Source organism: Corvus kubaryi, unplaced genomic scaffold (genome assembly GCF_017639235.1).
Source record: "Corvus kubaryi isolate FWS band 111438036 unplaced genomic scaffold, C.kubaryi_AGA036_p1.0 37397, whole genome shotgun sequence".
NCBI lineage: Eukaryota > Metazoa > Chordata > Aves > Passeriformes > Corvidae > Corvus > Corvus kubaryi.
In genome coordinates this window covers 21,391,986-21,411,186 of record NW_024581136.1, presented here as the reverse complement: position 1 = coordinate 21,411,186, position 19,201 = coordinate 21,391,986, and the positions used below count along the sequence as shown (strand labels likewise).

At 42.2% G+C, this 19,201-nt stretch overlaps 2 protein-coding genes across 3 annotated transcripts in view; one reads left to right on the top strand and one right to left on the bottom strand.

Annotated features, from left to right (window-relative positions):
* RNF13 (ring finger protein 13) overlaps nt 1-12,651 on the top strand; it is a 30,217-nt gene extending 17,566 nt beyond the window's left edge. For both annotated transcript variants that reach the window (XM_042041725.1, XM_042041726.1), the window contains exons 6-10: nt 1,367-1,457; nt 1,939-2,044; nt 4,090-4,183; nt 9,846-9,926; nt 11,187-12,651. In XM_042041725.1, the coding sequence (XP_041897659.1) occupies nt 1,367-1,457; nt 1,939-2,044; nt 4,090-4,183; nt 9,846-9,926; nt 11,187-11,551 (737 nt within the window). In that variant the 3' untranslated portion in view covers nt 11,552-12,651. The remainder of the gene's footprint in view (nt 1-1,366; nt 1,458-1,938; nt 2,045-4,089; nt 4,184-9,845; nt 9,927-11,186) is intronic.
* Nucleotides 12,652-14,685: 2,034 nt separating this feature from the next.
* PFN2 (profilin 2) lies at nt 14,686-19,103 on the bottom strand. The gene is made up of 3 exons (XM_042042406.1): nt 19,049-19,103; nt 18,583-18,807; nt 14,686-16,721 (listed from the first exon to the last, which is right to left on the bottom strand). Exons 1-3 carry the CDS (start codon nt 19,101-19,103, stop codon nt 16,624-16,626), a joined length of 378 nt encoding a protein of 125 aa, XP_041898340.1. The 3' UTR covers nt 14,686-16,623.
* Nucleotides 19,104-19,201: the final 98 nt, after the last annotated feature.

The following is a 19,201-nucleotide window of genomic DNA, read 5'->3' as shown; positions in this document are numbered from 1 at the left end:
TATAATATGACATTTTAGTATTTAGAATCATAGAACCCTTTAGGGTGGAAAAAACTTTTAAGATCATGAAGTTCATCCATGATAGTCATTCCAGTTTGTTGTTGCACTGTTAGGTACATCTTCCTGTTCTCTGGACAAATGGATTCTAGTATATCATGTGCACTTACTTGCAGTTTTTCAGTTGGAAAAAAAGTATTTAAAGACCGATGCACCATTTACTATTTGGTTCTTGTGTTAGCTGTTCCAGTTTTAACCTTCATGGAGTGAATATGTTCAGAACATCTTGAAATCTAGTCAGAATGTTGGGTTTGTTCTGTGGTATGAGCTTTGTGTTTCTAGTGCTGTTACTGCTTTCTTTGTGGCATTTCTTTATTTTGTCCAGTTTTTCAACTTGTTCAATATGGAATAGGAAAATAAGAGGAAAATAAATTTTTTTCCAGTGGAAATGCCATTGGGTAAAGTAGGAATGAACTTTGACAAACTAAATGGGAGCTGAGTAGCTCAGGCAGTTACGTGAAAGGGGGTTTAATGAATTCTCAACCCATGTGAATCTTATTTTCAGATTTCACTGAGTAACCAAAATGTAGAACAAGTCCGCAACAAACACAGACCTCATAGTGTGAGGTACTGTTCAGCCATGTGTGCTTTTGCCTTGGGGAACCTGACTGCTTTGAGATGGACTCAACTCAGGTTACTCTGAGCCTTAAATGCGAAGCATTAGGGGGAGAATCAGTATAAAGTGAAGCTGAGGAGAAGGTTTTCTAGAATATGGGATTTATCTTTCAATAAGTTTTCATTTATTACTACCTTCACTGGTAAACAGAGAAGACAACAGTTCATCCAGTTTCTTGGGACTGAAATAAAGATGTGGGACTTGTTAATTTTCTTCTTTCTTCTTTTTGACCTTATCTAGCCACAGTTGTTTCCAGTATGTTTATTTATGTTTGGGGTGAAAAGGAGGGAAGACAGATTAATTAAAACTTACAGAATCAGATCACAAAATCATGTAAGTTTCCAGAAATTCTGGAAATCAATGGAACTGTGTGATTTGCTTGAATATGAGTAAAGAATGGTGTTCTGGTTAAAATTATGATCCTCTTCTGTCAACATATTTTGGTTTTATGCTCCCTTTAACTATTCCATTAGGAATTTTGATTTTTCTACCTGCAATAAATTCCCTAGAAATTGTGTAGGAAAAATAATAGTACTTACATGAAGTAAAGCTGTAACATGCATGTCCATTGGTCTCTATGTCACTATATGTCTTCCTGTTGTGATAGCCTCATAATGTTCAGGTTGTATATATTGAGTACCCATAGATTGTCCATGTAATAATAGTTTTATTTTCCTGCTTTTTTTTATACAGTTGAGATTTTAAAGAAGATTGACATTCCTTCTGTCTTTATTGGTGAGACGTCAGCTAATTCTCTTAAAGAGGAGTTTACTTACGAAAAAGGGTAGGTTAACTCACATGCAGCTGTGTTACTCCTTGCATTAGATCATTGTCTCTTTTGAATATTTGTGGCCTTAAAATAGGATGTTATGATGACAGAGGTTGTAGGTGTTCCAGGTGAAATCTTGTGCCTGAGAGCAACCTGTCATGCTTTAGTAAATAAGAATGATTTCACTGTATCTTTTGATAGTCATGTTATATTTTTTTCATTCTGCTGTCAAAGCAGCCATGAGGTGGTTTTCCTAGTTTCTCTAGATTTGATTGAGGTCAGTAAATAGTTTTAACTCAAAAAACAGTTTTATCCTTTTACTTAATTGGCTTTATATTGTGTGGGTATAGACTGTATTTTCTATGTTGTTGTGCACAGGTAGGATTCCTGTAGTGTGTCTAATGACAATCTTTTGGGTTTTTTTATTGTATTTGTTCTTCAACTTGTTCATTAAATTCTCATTAATTTAGAAAGTGTTATCTCTTCCTCCCCACAGTGGCCATGTTGTGTTAATCCCAGAGTTCAGTCTTCCTTTGGAGTACTACTTAATCCCTTTCCTAATAATAGTAGGGATCTGTCTTATCCTCATTGTCATATTTATGGTAAGTTTCTTCTTCTGATAATATTTTTTTCTTTCAAATCATCAGGGAACTGTCACACACTGAAGTTAAAGGAAAGTATACAGTAAAGGAAGAGTGAAGCTATGTGTACTGCACATATCTGTACCATGCTTACCTGTAATCATTTGGTTCCTCAATAAAACAAACAGGTGCAGAATTTTGTCAAAGGAATATCAGGAGCCTTTTGGATGTTCTCCCTAGCATGTAACTGCTTATAGGAATTGTCCTCACTGTCAATCTTACACTCCATGAGTGCTTGCTTTTTGGCCCCATACAGAGTGACCTGTCCTTGTACTCTTGTACACCGAGGGGATATCCCGATTTACCAAACGTAATAATCATTAGTCCCCACTGTTCCACAGTGCAGAGCTCACTGCTTTGTACTGCAGATGTAGTTACAAGTGTGTGAGCACAGAGCCTCACAGCACAGCACGTAGATCTCAGCACATGCATTGCCTGTAGAGGTTCTCAGTTGGGACATCTTTTCTTGAAATGGTAAGATAGCATAGCTACATATTATTTCAGGATACTTAGCATCCCATTTTTTGTGATCTGTGCCCAATTTATTATTTTACCTTTTAATAAAAAGAAAATAATGCATCAACTGTTCTATAAACAATTACTTAAAATATTTTTCTGCATTAGTATTTTTTGCACTGCAAGTTACATATTTCATTGACAATCCTGGGCATGTTTGGGCCGATTGCAATTGCAGCAGCTCTCTGAAAACAAAGCAGAATGATCACCTAGAGATGAATTTTTTTTTAGCAAAGCTTTTACTGTCTTTTTCAGTGTTCTGCTGGACAAAACCACCCCATTAAAGCTAATTGTGTACACAGGACGATGGGTGAGCTGTCGAAAGGGTCAGGCTCAGGGAGCTGCAGTGAAGGGGGTAACACCTGGCTGGTGGTTGGGCGTCACTGGTGCTCATCAGGGTTCAGCTTTACAGCGAGTTCTCTGCAGTGTTGCTGTCAGCAACCTGGACAGAGGAGTTGAGTACACACTGAGTAAATTTGCCAAGGATACTAAACTAGGAGATGCTGATTCCCTGGCGTATAGAGAGGCCTTCACAGAGACATCTCAATAGACTAGAGCACTGGACAATTAATTAGTGCAGTGAAATTGATCCCAGGGAGGTTCCAGGCTGGATTTGGTCCTCATTCGTTACTAATTCTGTCCCTGCCTCTTTGAGACAATCTTGTTTTTAACTAGGAGATTCATGTGAGACTCTGATTGTTACTAAGGATCTGGATTACACGAGAAAAACTGCAGTTTGTGCATACAGTTTATTGTTCAACTGTGGTGAAAGAGTCTGAACGAACAGTTTAGATTCAAGTATCCTTTGTTTGTTTGCTTGTCATCATATTTAAAAAAGAATGTCATATCACAGGTGCTAGATTTAGAAATTGAACAGAAATAGCATTAGGGACTGCTAAGAAAATGGAAATAGAATCTTTGTTATAGTTATTTAGAGAGCTTGGTATTACTAGTTATTTAGTTATTTTAGTTATTTAGTTATCTCGGTATGGGATAATATAACATGTAACAATGACTCAAAGCAAACCTTTTACTCATCCCCAACCTACTATTTTAGATAATATGAAAACAGTTCTGATGAATGTGGGACTAATTCTCTAAAACAGCTGTAATTATCTAAATCTGTAAGGAAAACTATTCAAACTTACTGAATTGTGTTTTGCTGTGTAAATATGCTTCCTGCTTTTCACAGGCCTCAGTAGAGGATTACAGCAATGGCCATTATTTTATGGAGTATGGACATACCTTTTTCTTTCTCTTTCCTCCAAAAAAACCCCTTGTGTATTCTCAGTTCCAAGTGCCATGTTTATGGAGAACATCCTTTAGGCTTGTTTGGCTTCATCCTTACGTTCAGGCAATGGAAGAGGTTATTCTATGTTAGCTGGGGTTCCCTTTTGACCAACTTACTGCATAGCTTCATAAATCAAAACTTCTATTGTATTTTTTATTGGTTTAACATACTGTTCATGTTATCTTATGTCTGTTTCCAGATAACAAAATTTGTTCAGGACAGACACAGAGCAAGAAGGAATCGACTTAGGAAGGATCAACTTAAGAAACTTCCCGTACATAAGTTTAAGAAAGGCAAGTGGATCATTCATTGTCTAACTAATTGGAGCCTATTGTTTTTAACACCAAAGACCCTCTAAATCAAAGGCATATTAAGTTTCAGAGGTAATTTTGAGTACACTTTAAATAGATAGTAGAGTTTGGAGTGAAAGCATACAAAACATTTGGCTTGACCCTGTTCTTGCTGAAATAGAGGAGTTCTAATACTTCTTTAATAGGAGCAGTGCAGACTGTGGCTGAGCATAAAAACATTGCTTAAAAAAAAATCAGTGCAGAAATTGCATTAAATTTCCTTGTACTCCCATTACCAGTGACCACAGCAGCCCCTCTGTTGCAGTATTTCCTTTATTTGGAACTGCCACTTCCAGTGCTGCATCCAGCTCTGGAATCATCAGCACAGGACAGATGTAGATCTGCTGGAGGGGATCCAGAGAAAGCCACGAATATGCTCTGAAAGCTGGAGCCCCCTCTGCTCTGGAGCCAGGCTGGAAGAGCTGGGGGTGTTCACCTGGAGAAGAGAAGGCTCCAGGGAGTCCTTAGACCCCTTCCAGTGCCTGAAAAGATCTGTCTGATAAGAAAGGTGGAGACAGACCTTTTTACAGGACTTGTTGCAATAAGACAAGGGGTGATGGTTTTAAACTGAAAGAGGGTGGATTCAGGCTAGATAAAAGGAAGTAATTTTTTTACAGTGGGGGTGGTGACACACTGGCACAGGTTGCCCAGAGAGCTTATGGCTGCCTTATCACTGAAACATTCCAAGGGCAGGCTGAATGAGGCTTGGAGCAACATAACCTAGCAAAAGATGTCCCTGCTCACTGCAGGGTAGTGGAATAGATGATGTTCCAACTCAGTCTATTTAATGATTCTATAATTATTCATCTGGAAACTGGTAAATACTAGTGACATATAAGTTGCCTGATATTGTAGAGTATAGAAACAAAGCTATCTTGAGGGTGTAATTTCTTTACCTTCCTAGAGGAGCGATCCTTTCAGTCAATCACAATACTTTTGTGAGGGCAAGAGCAATTCAAATTTAATACCAAGATACCCGCTGTTGCGAACATCTCTGTGGCAAGTAGGGAATGCGGTAACAAAAATATATGCCGTTGGCTTTCTGCAAAGTTCCAGTCAACAGGCCTCATTTTGAGTAATTCCACAGAATGGAACATAGACTGTATAAAAATCTGTTTTCTACACTAAAAGGGTTTTGGGGCAGTTCCTGTATTGTGGTTCTTTATAAAATGGTTTGTTTTGGTCACACAAAAGTCAGTGGGAGTTGAGAACTCATATATGATGTGTTTATAACAAAGTGAACACAGCAGAAAAGAGTCATTTACTGTGCCTGTAATATGATCGGTAGCAAGTCTGAATGTTCTGAAGAAAATAGCTCAGATGTGAACCGGTATTACAGAATTTATCCTCATAAACATATATATTATTTCCAAGCTGTCTTAACTTTCACCTAAATGGAATCTAGGCCAGGACTGAAATGATTTTTAGATCTGAAATGCAATGAAATTAAAGAGTGTAGCCTTTCACTCTTGAAAGAAAATGTCATAAATTCAGGGAAAATTTAGGGAAAAATAAATGGAGGAGTTTTTTTCTACATTGTAACTTTTGACACTCAATCGTAATGAGTGGTGAGGTGTCTGATAAAGAATCCAGAATTTGGGTGTTGTTACAACCACAAGATTTTAAAAAACGGAAGTGGTTTTGTTAGGTGTCAGTGTCAAAGAGGAGCTCAACTTCATACAGTTGTCTTTGAACTACTTAGTGTACACATGGGTAAAAAGCCCAAACCTATGACAAATAGTAAGCTGCAAGAGGGCATGTCATTTTACGTAAATGCATATTTTCAGGTATCATGTGTGTTGGCTTTCTGTGTACGTATATGCAGATACATGTGATTGAGCAATAGTGGGTGACAGGTGTGTCTCAATGACTTTTAAAGAGCTTTGTCTCAGTAAGTGGAGTTCTGCAGTTTATTACGTATGCCTAAATTGATTATTTTTTTCCCTGAAAATGGGATTATAAGTGGTCTAATTACTGTTCATTACTGACCCGTCTGCGTGACTGCACAATTCGTTATGGTTTAATAGAGAAAACATAACAGAAACTCTGCCAAAGTCTCAGATGTAGTTTTGCATTTTGCATTGCTCAAACCACACATACGTGTGTGGGTAGGTAATTCTGTATTTCTGAAATACTCTTTTTTATTTATATGTGCCAAGTAGTTAGAAGGTAATTTTGCTTACTAAATACTCTCCATACACAGTTTATTTAGCTAAGATACTTTATTTTGCAGCTATGTCCATACTTCATTTTTTCATGATTCTTTTGGTGGTTCTGAGTTAGCTTCTAAATTAGAGTAATGGGAGTTTGAGAAAAAGATATCTGAAAAGTGTCTGTTTTAGAAATTAAATTAGATCTTGAGGGGCATGTGGTCATGGAGCTGAAACAGCTTGGGAACTAGTCCAGGAGAAAGAAATCCTGGGTGCCAGTGAGGGCCCGTGTCCCTGATCTCAGCTGCTGTGTGAATCTGCCTCCCTTCCCCAAGCCACAGGGAGAGAAGGGACCTGGAAATAGCACCAGTTAATTGCAAGTGTGATGACCTGTGGGAGGTGAGGAGTAGGTGGACTGCAGCGGATGGACACTGTGGCCGCTGCTGGAGCAACAGGGACAAGGGTTTGTCGGACATTGCTTTATGGCGAGGGCCTGGACTGCAGTGTTGGCGGGAGTGGGAGAAATACCTGTGGTGGCAGGAGTAGGAGGAATATCTGTGGTGGCAGGAAACTTTACCTGTACCTACCTGTCATAGACACAAGTGTGAAGTTCCACTGCTGTGTCATTTTCTTTTGAGGGTGCTGCTGTTCTTGGCCAGGGCATGCCCTGGGGAGATGAGCCTGCTTGAGAATAGCTGTCACTTTCCGGCACTGTTCTTTGGATTCCCCCCGAGTACTGCAGGATGTATCTGGGGTGTCCAACCTTAGGCAAGGTGGGCCACACCCCTTTTTTCCCCTGAGGCGCTGTCCTTGGTGCCTTCCCTTGCTGCACAGTGTGTAACCAGGGCACAGGCACCCAGCACCACGTGTTGGGCAGATAACTGCCCATGTGATGAGATGGACTAACATGAAGTGGAGCACTTGAACCTGTGAATGTCCAGTCCTTCAACCAGACCTGTCCATAAAGTGATGGGAAAGCTGCTGCCACATGTGCTTACCGCCATGTGATGGGTACAGACGGGCTGGGCCAGGCTGGTTGTTCTCGGGGTTTGCACACCTAAAGAACACTTCATGGTCAGGGGAGCATGCAGCAGGAGCAAGTGGCTGCCTCAGGGGAGACATCACTGTCCAGCACTGCACTAGGACAATCAGGATCAGCTGTGTGAATACAATGCTCATGGTGTAATGGGAGAAGTACCATCAGGAGAAAGTAGCAGCACCAGATGGGTCTGAATTCAAGAGGTATATGAAAGAAGAGTTCACCAACTTTTGCAGACGTTAAGGAAACTTTCCTGTCTGACCATTCAGTTGCAACTCTGGGAGCCCATTTCCATCTCCTCCCAGATGCTGTTCTCTTAGGAATTTGTGTCACACATCTAAAGCCTTGATGTAAAACTAGATTTAGGGAAAGGGGGAGGTTTGTCCCATTACCAGAATTTCTAGCTGAGTGTCCTGAAAGGCTGATTCAGAGTATCACTGTTGCAGTGGTCAAGTTTTATTTTCACCTCCAACCTGATGATTCCTGATCAGATGATGGTCTTCCCCCCACTCCCCCCACACCTTCAGCTTCTCTCTGACCATGGGATTCTTTCTCTGTGGTGTTTATAGAGAAGGCTGAATCCTCTTTCAGCCCTCAGATGGCTAGGTTTAAATTATCAGGCTCTTAAAAATTATTTTCCTTGCATAGTAGTTTCTCTGCTATGTGATCATAATCTTTCTTTGTTTCTTTTTAAATTAATCTTTGAGGGATGTGGAGGGCCATGTTAAGGACTGAACAGTACTTAGACCTCTGGGAGGACTGCTCTAAATGTGTCCTACTGCAGCAGTTTTCTTTTTCCCGTTTGTATTATCACATTAGGAATACTAGTGATCAATCACTGCACCCTGTTTCTTCTCAAATGTTTATAACTGATGAAATCCCAGCTAAAAATTCCCAAGGATGTAACTTGCGTCTTATAGTACTAAATTTAATTCATGTGCCATTATTCCAGATTTACAGATTTCTCTCTACTATGCCAGATGCCCTCTGGATAATGGCTAGTTAATCGTGTCTTGTATATCTGTAACTGATATGCACCTTGGGTGTGTATCAATACTGCTCCAAAGCAGTTTTGTAACAGGACAGTACCAGTAAGTTTTCTCCAGCCTAATGAGCTTCCAACACTACCAGGAACAGCTTCCACTTACCAGCTCTCTCTGCTAATCCTCGCTGCCTTTACTTGACCAGGAGCAGTCATGTCACATACAGAACTTTCCTGGCTATTGTGGCAATGTCCAAGGAGAGAAGATGTGCCATATTTTTTTAATTCTGGAAATGGCCTACCTTCCTTGTGACCCTGCTAGGTTTGATCCTGTTTTCTCATTACTTATGTATCTTATAAAGGGCACTCATGAAGTGCCCTAACCTGTGTTATGGGCTGCCCTGGATAGGGCACTCTTGTCCCTTTCCACAGAGCTCATATGTACTTCCCAGAAGAGAATCCTGGGTGCAGAGAGGTAAGGAAGGCACCAAAAGGTTCAGGACTTTGCCTGGAGAGAGACAATCCACGTGTTTTGAGGAAGAGGGTTTAAGAACCAAACCATGGAATTTTATTTGTTCTCTCACTGCGTTGTTCTGCTTGCTGCTGTTTGGTCTCAAAACTTTGATAGGAAGCAATGAATGAATTCCTTATTTTTCTCTGCTTGTGTGCAGCTTTTGCTTTACCCATTGAACTATCTTTTTCTCAAAAGTTATCTCACTTTTCTCCTTCTGCCCCTTTTTTCTGTCCCTTGGGGGAAGCGAGTAGCTGGGCTGAAGCCACTGCAGGACTGGAGCAGGTCTGGAGGCCATTGTCTTCAGGAAAAGGGAAAGAGCCATGGGAACTGATGGAAGGAGCATGTTGTAAAACCCTTGACAAAAAAAAATGAAATGGGAATGCATTAACCTCTAGAAATTGTCTCTCCTTTGGTCATATAACATACCACACCAACCTACACTGTGTCAGTACTGTAGGTGCTGTGTATTCCATTTGTGAAGTTTGAGTTACAAAACACTGAACTTCTTCCTGCAGCCAGAGTGTCATTCTTGATTATTATTCTTATTTTTTATCCAGTTTTCTTTGTTGCTATTTTTCTGCCTTAAGTTTTGTCAATAATGTATTAAAACCTGTATAGTAAAGTGAATGCTATATTTTAAATCCTTTTACCTTATTTTCAATAAGCATGAAAAAATGTTGTAGAGATAGCACTTCACACAGTTTAAAATATTTTTATTAACCTTAAGTGAATGAGCTCTAGTTCCAGAGATGTGAAAAGTTCAGCAGTAGCTCTGCAGCTGGCAGGAACTGCCCTGCGTGGGCAGGGGGAAGTGGTGGTTCCTTCAGCCTGAGGAACAAGGCGGGAGAGCGCATGTGCGTGTCAGAAGGGTCTGCTGCCAGTCCTTTAAAGTCAAACTAATTCTCAGTTATGTGCTGTAGGAGATGAATATGATGTGTGTGCCATCTGTCTGGATGAATATGAGGATGGAGACAAGCTCAGGATCCTTCCATGCTCTCATGGTAAGCAGCTGTATTTTAGGTTTGAATTTAGATTGAAACAGCTTTCCAAAACATTGTCCAAAACCCACAGAGAATGTTTAGTGAGTGATTTATAAAATTTCTTTTTGCTAATATTCAAGAATGAATGTACAAAGTGGGAAAAGTGAAAGCTTGCTATCTCTTTTTAAAAGCTAAAATGCTAGTATTCCCACTTTGCATTTTTCCTTGGATGTACTCATGAAAGAAAATCCGGGCTTGATGCTGTCCCCTAAATACCCATATTCATTGTAATACTTCCTCCATTTAAAATATAGGCTTTCACTTTCCCCAAAACAAATAAACCACAAAATGGAGTTCTTTGTGACCTGGAGGTGCAGCTGAAGGGATGGGTCTGTCCTGGAGTCTGCAGCCATGCACACCACTGCCTGACTGCACTTGGAAGTCAGTTAGTGAAATATTTTCCTGTGTCAGTCTTTCTCAAGTCCAGCCCACTGCAGAGATGTTACAGCCTTCTATACACAGCCAGCACAGCAGGTGACAGGTGGAGCTTTTTAGAACCTCAGTCATAAAACCAATTTCAAACTAGGCTGACAAACAAGGAATTCTCAGAAGAGAAAGAACAGGTCCATGGTGCCTCTCTCAGTGGGGGACTGCAGAGGTAACTTAACTTGAACACCACCAACCACCACCATCAGTTCGTGTGGGGAACATGTTGCCAGTGTGCTTGACCAGATACTAAACATAACATTGCTAGGCTGTGTAAATATGAGCTCTTTGCCAAGTAGAAGTCTCTCTTAGAAAGAAGAGATGAGTTTTTAATACCATAAGTGAGACACTTAAATACTTTTTTTTTTTAAACACGGCCAGTCTAGTTGCAGGGCCAATTGCAGACCTAATTTAAGATCCACAAAATCATGTGGTAATGTCATTTAATAATGAGGTGCTTTGATACGTGTTGGTGTGGAGGTGAGAGGCAATGTGAGGATGATGATGGTGGGCATGCCTGCTGCAAAGGGATGGAATGGCTCAAAAAGCTTTAAAATTTGTTGTCAGATGTGGCCTGTTCTACTACTGCTCTCATTCACTCAGTAGAGAGCACAGGTACTCATTGCATATACCTATGTGACTGAGATCCTAATCATCAGGTGTTTTGCTACAGGTTATGTGCCAACAAACTTCGGACTAAAATTCTCCCGTGTCACTGAAGAGAAGCACGGGTTAGCAGGTTTCCCTGTCCTTTTCACTGTGATAATGATGTCCTTGTATTTTGTTTTCTAACAGCATATCACTGCAAGTGTGTGGACCCATGGTTGACAAAAACAAAAAAAACCTGTCCTGTGTGTAAGCAGAAAGTGGTCCCTTCCCAGGGGGACTCTGACTCGGAGACAGACAGCAGCCAAGAGGAGAATGAAGTGTCTGAGAACACTCCTCTGCTCAGACCTTTGGCCTCGGTCAGCACACAGTCCTTTGGGGCTCTGTCGGAGTCCCACTCCCATCAGAACATGACTGAGTCCTCGGAGTATGAGGAGGATGACAATGACAATGTTGATAGCAGTGATGCGGAAAATGGGATGAATGAAGAAAGTGTAGTGGTTCAGCTGCAGCCCAGTGAGGACAGGGAGTACAGAGTGGCAAACACTGTCTGAGACTACTAATGACCTATAGGTGTATGAACAAAAGGGTTCTTAAGGCTATTTACAAACCTTTGCATAGGGAATCTCTTTAATCTGTAATCCATTTGGTTTCTTTGATAGGAGCAGCAGTTCATGTAGTAGTACTCTGGTTAAATCATTACAGGTAGATTTATTTTTGATTCAGGTATTCAGTCACACATTCTGTCTTCTCAAAACCAACAGTTAAACTGGACTTCACAATGCTAACGAATAATGTTAATAGTTTATATCAATAGAAATATCACAGACTCTAAATGTCTCTTGTTGAAATGGGATTTCTCTGGAAGTACTTTTATTTCTACTTCATAGCTACAACTGGGTCGTCCTGACAGCAATATTTATTACATGTAGATATGTGTTACCCCTTAGGCCCAACAAAAACTGTATTTGCATGTTTGTATAGTTTTCCTAAAAATTGTCACCACTGCTGAAAGGAAAATGTAGAACAGATCAATATTCTGTGTGCTGGTATGTCAAAACAAAACAAAGCAGAAGAAATTCCACTTTTATCTCAAAGCAGTGATTCCAAATAATCCTTTGGAGTTTGCCATAGTAGCTGAGTTTAAGCAGTTACGTTGAGCAATTCCCAGGATGAGGAAGCCTAGACTCTACGTTTAGTTTTGAGCAATTCACAAGGTCAGGTCCACCATAAGCACATTAATTGTCCCTCCTTGCTACTACTTCATTGTCTGGTTTCCAGTGAGGAGGTGGCAGTTGGGAAACAACTGAGACAGAGGTTTTGTTTTGTTCCATATAGAAAAAGAAGTTTAGGTAAGTATTATATTGATCCTTGGCTCATGTACCTCTTACTAAGAGCATTTTATGCTGCATTAGTCTGCTAAATTGTATATAAAAAATTGTTTTCAAGTACCTAATTTGAAAACAAGTGCTTACACCTGTCTCACAGAACTCAGTACTTACCAGTGTATCACAAAAAAGGTAGATTCTATATAATACCTCTGTAACTATGTAGAAAGTAAAACCATGCATATACTCAAATGGAGATTTTTTTTATATGGCCTTGACTAAGGAAAGCTTGAAAGAATGTTAATAAACATGTTTTCCACTTTAAATATCAAAACCAGTTTATTGAACTTTTGCATCACTTGAGACCTTGAGTACTCGGCCTACATTACTGAGGTTGAAGTGCTTTTGAAGATGAAGAACATGGAACTGTTGGGATCTCTGAGCAGATGTTTCCTGCGTCATACTGTGAATCACAGTACAAGGAGTTGCACTGACCAGTGCTGTGTGAAGAGGGTCTGAGTTATGCAGAAAACCTTCATTTTTGTTCATTTCTAGCTTGAGGAGGAGTTTGGACTGGCCAGAGTCTGTACATGTAGTTTGCCTGGGGGAGCGTGAAGGAGGACCAGGGTACTCTGAACAATTCCTACCCAGCTGGCAGCGCCTGCAGAGCCACAGCCCCAGTGCTGGAACCCTGGACAGGCGATGGCAGGTGAGGTGGTCCCAGATGCGACTTCTGACTTAACACTCCATGCAGCCACACACGGTGCAATGCAGATCTGTTTTCTGGGCCTGGCTGAGAGGAGGGAAAGTTTATTTTGCACAATGAGTAAAAGGATCATAATGAAAGGATGATTCATCTCCAAACCACTGCTGCCAGCAGCCGTGGGGTAATGACAATCAGTGTAGTGGTGTATTTTCATCAGGCAAAATTCCCCTTCATCATGCATATGTCTAGGTAAGTCCAAATGGGAAAATGGTTTCTGAAAATTAATTACTAAGCTGAAAGATGTTTCTTAAACTAGGTCCCCGCAGTTGCTGCGCGTATGTTTATTCATTGTTGTAATCCAGGCACCCCAAAAACTGGAGTTCCAGAACCATGAACTGACCTAAACTTTGTAATATACGCTCTTACGTAATTCTAATGCCTGCAATCATTTATGCTAGGAAAATTCACCAAAAATGCATTTGAAAAACTCATTTGAACAACACCTAATTGTTAACCAAGCAGAAGTGTCCAGGTGACATACACCCACTCAAGAGAGGGGAATTGGTCAGAAAGGAACAATGTCACACTAAGGAATGTGATGACAAGTACCTGGTGTGTGCTGCCAGCAGCTGCTCTGCCTCTGAGGTGGTGCTACAGTCAATTCCATCCACTCTGGCCTTACCACAGAAGCAGCTTTGGGAACATGCTACCGTCAGCCTCCTAACCAGGGAGAAACAAAGTTCTGCAGTCAAACGGTGAGTGCAACTTTGTGTTAAGACACTGAGCACAGCTTCACATGTGTTTTATGGGGGAAGCAGATTAGCATCCTCTGTACCAGTTACTGCTGAACAGGCATTTGCTCTGTGCTGTGGGTGTGTTGGTCCGTTCTAACTTTGGCACTGGGAGATCCAGTTCAGACACAGAGCCACTTGGCAGTGGGAGAATATGAACACTATATATAGGAAGGTTTTAGTTAGACCCAGCTCTCATGCCAAGCAGAGGAGCCAGGTGCAGCTGACACTGAAGATGAAGGTGTGGGGGAAGGAGGGGAGAACAAAGGCATTTCCAGGTCCTATCCAGAAGCACCTGACTAGTTTGAGGGCCTAAGATGGCAGAGCCTTTCTACAGATTCGTGTCCCATGATCTGGGCTTGACTGTCCTCCCATCCCACAAGCTCTAGGGTTCACCATCACATCCCATTGGGCCTGTGTTTTTAGGAGTTCTCAGCCGAAGTAGCAAATACAGGTGCAATCCTGTAAGGTAATGGAGACTTTAAATCTGCCCCTCCTCTGGGTGAGGGGAGCACATTCCCACGCTAGGTGTATTGACCTGGGCAGGCCACCACAGACTCCTTTGCCAGGTCCTATGCGAAGTCTCTTTCACCTTGTTTCAGGAATGGTGTATTGGGCATTCAGAGGGCAGGGGAAACCCACACCAGAGAGCTGGATAAATGTGGTATTAAAGAGATGAGAAATCATCTCTTAAATTAAGATCTACCTCAAAGACTGCCTGGCTTTTGACTGACGTCATATTATCTCACTAATTATCATATTATTATACTACTGCTGTCCTGCAAAACTTAAATCTGCACTTAGACCTGAAGGTCTCAGAGGATTTCTGGGTGTGGGGGGGGGAAAAATTACCAACAGTCTGGTTTTGTTTGGTTGGAATAAATTTATTTCATCTGTCTGTAAACAAGGTGTTTTTAATAGTTATGGCATTTTTTGAAATGCATATTAAATCAGATGAGTTAGACTGTATCCCAGATGTAACAAAGTGCAGGGAAAGAAATGGACAAATCAGCAACAAGAATTTGTTTAAATCTGTACATTATCCACAAGGCCCAACAATAGAAGCAAATACTAGAATGTCCCTAAGGTAGTGCCAGTCAAAAGAAACCCTCAGAGTCAGTTAAAATCCATCTCACAATAGCAACAGTTCATTTTTTTTTTTTTAAACAATAGTATGGCACAGAATACATATTAAAAAATTCATCACAAGACAGCCAAGTCAGTTATTCCAACCACTACCATCTCCCATTTATTCTTTAGTATACAGAGTTCTGCAGTTCTTGCAATGGACATACAAGTCAGAACCGTGCCTGAACTGAGTTTGGTTACAGACATTTCAGATGACTCGTGCACAAGGCAGCTCACTCCATCATTTCTGCAGCAAGGGTGTGACAGGTCAGATAAAGATTTTTAAATTTGAAATGGTATTTTGACAGTTTAGCTTACAAACTACCAACCTTCATCCAAACAGTGGCTTCAGAGCAGCCAAACTCTGCACCACTGAGTGAACTGGCAGAAAGATTGAAGCCAGTCAGAGCTCCCAGGGTAGCTGAAGGTGGCAGTTTTCCACAATGACATTGCAGTTTCATATTAAAAAACAAAAACAACAACCCCCCCCCCCCCCAACCCCCAAGCTGCAAATTAAAATTGGTCCTATGAGAAACTGAAACCAGACACACTCCAGCTGGTTATGCCAGGCTAGCTAGTGGCCACAGTGGCAGCCTTGCACAAGTCAACTACAGAACAGGAGCTGGCAAAAAAAAAAAAAGTGCCTGAGCTATTGTAATGATGGAATGTCTGGGGAATCCCTAGGATGGTGGCTTAAGGTCATGGGAGGAAGTGCATCTGTACCCTTTCATAGTTTTGTGATTGCACTTGTTAAGCAGTACAACCTTCAGACATCATCAAGAAAACGTAAGAGACTTAAGCCTGCAGTGAAGTGCAATGACAAAACTAATGTGACATTAATAGCTTTTGAGTGGCAAATTGGTTAAACAAACCAGGCACTATAAAAATGGGTGTAAGCAAACACATGGGTTTAAAAAACAGAAACAAAGAGAGGGACAGAAGTGAAGATATGCACGCACTTTTTTCCTCCCAACCATGCTCTGTGAAAGGAAGACTAGTGAGCTGTGACTTGCTCAAAGTGCTGAAGAGGCATTGATCAAATTAGATTGTACAATCGGCACCTTGTTTAGTATCTTGGTTTAGTTGTCAATATCACACTAATTGCTAAGACAAAGCAGAGCCTACACTTGGCATGTTCCCCTCCCAAGTTTCAAGTTATCATGCATATCATCATCGTGGTGGTGCCAGACGGGCTCGGTTACCTACAGTGGTTACAGAGATGAACGAGGGGGAACTGGAGTTATGACAGTAGGAAATGGGTAAATAAAAAACCACAAACTACCATCTACGGTCTGGTAGCACTGAGCACAAGCGGGTGGTGGTGCAGACAGCTGCTAGGTGGATGGGGAGAGGCTGCTCAGACATCAGACCTCCTCAGGTATAAAGCCAGTTCATATGCTTTCTTGTTGAGTGTCCCTCCATGGACACCTTCCTTTCCCATGACTATAACCAATGCTGGAGTACACAAGGAAACGAAACAGAAATGAAAAGAATTAAAGGGGAAAAAAAAAAAGAACACCTTTCCCCACCAACAAAGGGATACAAAGGAGACACAGGTTCATACCCCATCACCCTGCATTGCTAGTAAAGTTTCCAGAATGTAAGGTTTAAAGCTCACCGCCAGGAAAGTTTAATAGCAATCTTCCCCTAATACTTAACAGTCTGCCTAACAACTAGAACCCAGAGTCTCTCAAGTATTTTGCCATTGAGTATGCCTTCTTATTCAATCCGCCTCCATGGACCCCTTCTTTGCCCATTACAAAGACCAAGACTGAAAGAGAAAAGAAAAAAGTTTTAAAAAGTGTGTTAGACATGGAAATAATGCAAGTTTTAGGCAGTGCAGTAAACACCCTCAAATTCAAGATTTAGTATTTGGGTATTAAGGCTGGTTTAACAGTTTTGTTAAAACACAGATGTAGACAGGGCTACAAGCTATCCTCAGGGATTTTATCCAACTATGGAAGTTGTAAGAGTTCACTACTAAGAAAAATGCCACCAGCTATCAGAAAAGCATTACAGTGTCTCTCACCATCAGTCATCACCCAGCAAGGAAATCCTTGCTGTAGTTTAAACGCCTGTGGGGGCAGGGGTGCAGTGTGTGCACAAGTGTGACTGGAGAGTGGCAAAAGGAAATTCCCATGATCTGTGCTGCAGCAGTCACTGCTGGTATAGGAACCAGAGTAACTGCTTTGATGCTGGTAAAAAACCGCAAAGGTTGAGTTGGGCTGAAACCTTCCATGCAATAACACAACTATAAACCACACATTTTACATGAGACAAAACGCAGGGACAGTTGTCATGCTGAGGGCTCTCCCCACTCCCCCAGTTCCAGCAAGATGTCCCAGATTGTCTGGTAAAAGGAATACTGGAGGCTCCTCACCAGCAACTGCCACTGTGAGCTGCCATCAGATGTCCCCCAGCAGGGAGAGGGACACAGTGAGCACTGGGCTGCCACAGGCCAGGGACTGTTCACCAAGCCGGGAATGCTGCAGCCAGTCTACCTACATGTGATCATACATCGGAGCCTCAAGTTGCGCCAGGGAAGGTTTAGGTTGGAAATCATGAAAATTTCTTCACCAAAAGGGTTATCCAGCCCTGGCACAAGCTACCCTGAGGAGTGGTTGAGTCCCCATCCCTGCAGGGATTTAAAAGCCATGTGGTTGTGGCACTTGAGGCCATGGGTCAGTGGTGGCCTTGGCAGCACTGGGAGAATGGTTGGACTCTATGATCTTGGAGGGCTTTTCCAACTTTAATGACTCTATGATACTATTTCCATAGCAATTTGCTCATAAAAGCTTAAGACAGTTCTCACTGCTATTTCACAAGTCAGAACTCTGCTTGTTTCACTTCAGTGCTGCCAACCCTCTTCCTGCATCCCTGCCCTGGGCTTTAGCCTACAGACACCTGCTCTGCCTTTGGTTTTACATCTATAAGCAGAAGTCTTGTCACTCATGAACCTGTTCAACAGCCAGCCCAAAAACGCTAGCCCAGGTGTTCGCAACATAAGGCACACCACTCCCAGCCAGTATTTTATATCCCAGATGAGTAGCTGCCCCATAATGGGTTTTACTGGAAGTTAAATGAAGAGCACAAGGAGCAGGTGTATGAGCATGAAGCACACTTCTCAGTGGTACCAAACTGGATGGGGTTTTTTTGCCCGGACAGACTTCAGCAGGCTCAATAGGAAATGCAAAAAGAGTTAGTGTAGAACTCTATAAGTAGGAGCAGCTCATACATGAGAGTCACATTTTTGCAGAATAAACTTTCCATCAAGCAATTTACAAAAAGAAAGCTGCAGTCACAGCCTGTCATTAACAGACCCATCCTGAGCTTCAGGTATCAAGTGATGGAATACCAGCTAAGCCTACTTGGAGCTGTAGCCTGCTTTTTCCTGCTTGTCAGGGACTTGTTAACCATTGCACAGCCTGGTGCCGGGCTGGGGTGCAGCTGGAAACGGAGATGAGTGTAATTCCCAGTCAGAACTCAGCTAGAGCACTGCCATCCACCCCCTTGCATCACTTCCCAGAATTAGCCATTAAATACAGGAATTCGGTTTTCTTAATAGTTAACATCTATGCTTAGGGTCACATTTCGTAATTTAGCGATCTGAAGGCAAAGAAAAGGGTGCTTACCTCGTCCAGCTCTGCCTACAGCAACATTATATGTCGGCTCACCACCTTGACTCTTTGTCCTGATGTCCATTGTGCAGTCACCATCGACATACAGGCTATCTCTGATCACAGAACACTTCTTTGCACCAAGGGTCAGACCATTGGTGAAGAAACCCTCTCGGTCTTTTCCTACAATCATATCTATTTCTCCTGGCTGCCAAAGGAAAGAGCTCAGAGTTAGCACGGCTGGGTTTTATTGCTGTAATTTCTATTTAGAAACGGTCCTGTCTCGTGTGGAGAGGCCAAGGCCGTGATTTCCCCTCGCTCCCCGCAGGAAGTGCTCCAGAACACAGGGCTTTGTTAGGCGCAGTCTGCGCTGCTCCGCAGTCGCTGCGCGCGGGGGAGCCTCTGCCTCGGCGATTCCGGGCCCGAGCCCGTTAAACGGCGCAGGGCATTTGTCGGAGACTAACCCCGGGCTGGCGCGGACTCTGTCTGCACCTGTCCCGGGAGATCAGCCCGGGGCCTGCCCGCACCCGCGGCATCAGCCCGGCTCTGGCCCGCCCGCGGGGCCCAGGCGGCTCCCGCCGCCGCGGCCCCTCCAGCTCGCCCTCGGGAAGGGCCCCGGTCTGGAGGCTGGGGG

What these genes read in the sequence shown, in the direction of transcription:
- PFN2 (XM_042042406.1), bottom strand. Translation starts at nt 19,103, where the DNA reads ATGCCGCGGGTGCGGGCAGGCCCCGGGCTGATCTCCCGGGACAGGTGC. An exon ending in CCGGGACAGGTGCAGACAGA is followed by an intron (nt 18,808 to 19,048) that starts GTCCGCGCCAGC and finishes AATAAAACCCAG; the next exon opens with CCGTGCTAACTCTGAGCTCT. An exon ending in TGTAGGCAGAGCTGGACGAG is followed by an intron (nt 16,722 to 18,582) that starts GTAAGCACCCTT and finishes TTTCTCTTTCAG; the next exon opens with TCTTGGTCTTTGTAATGGGC.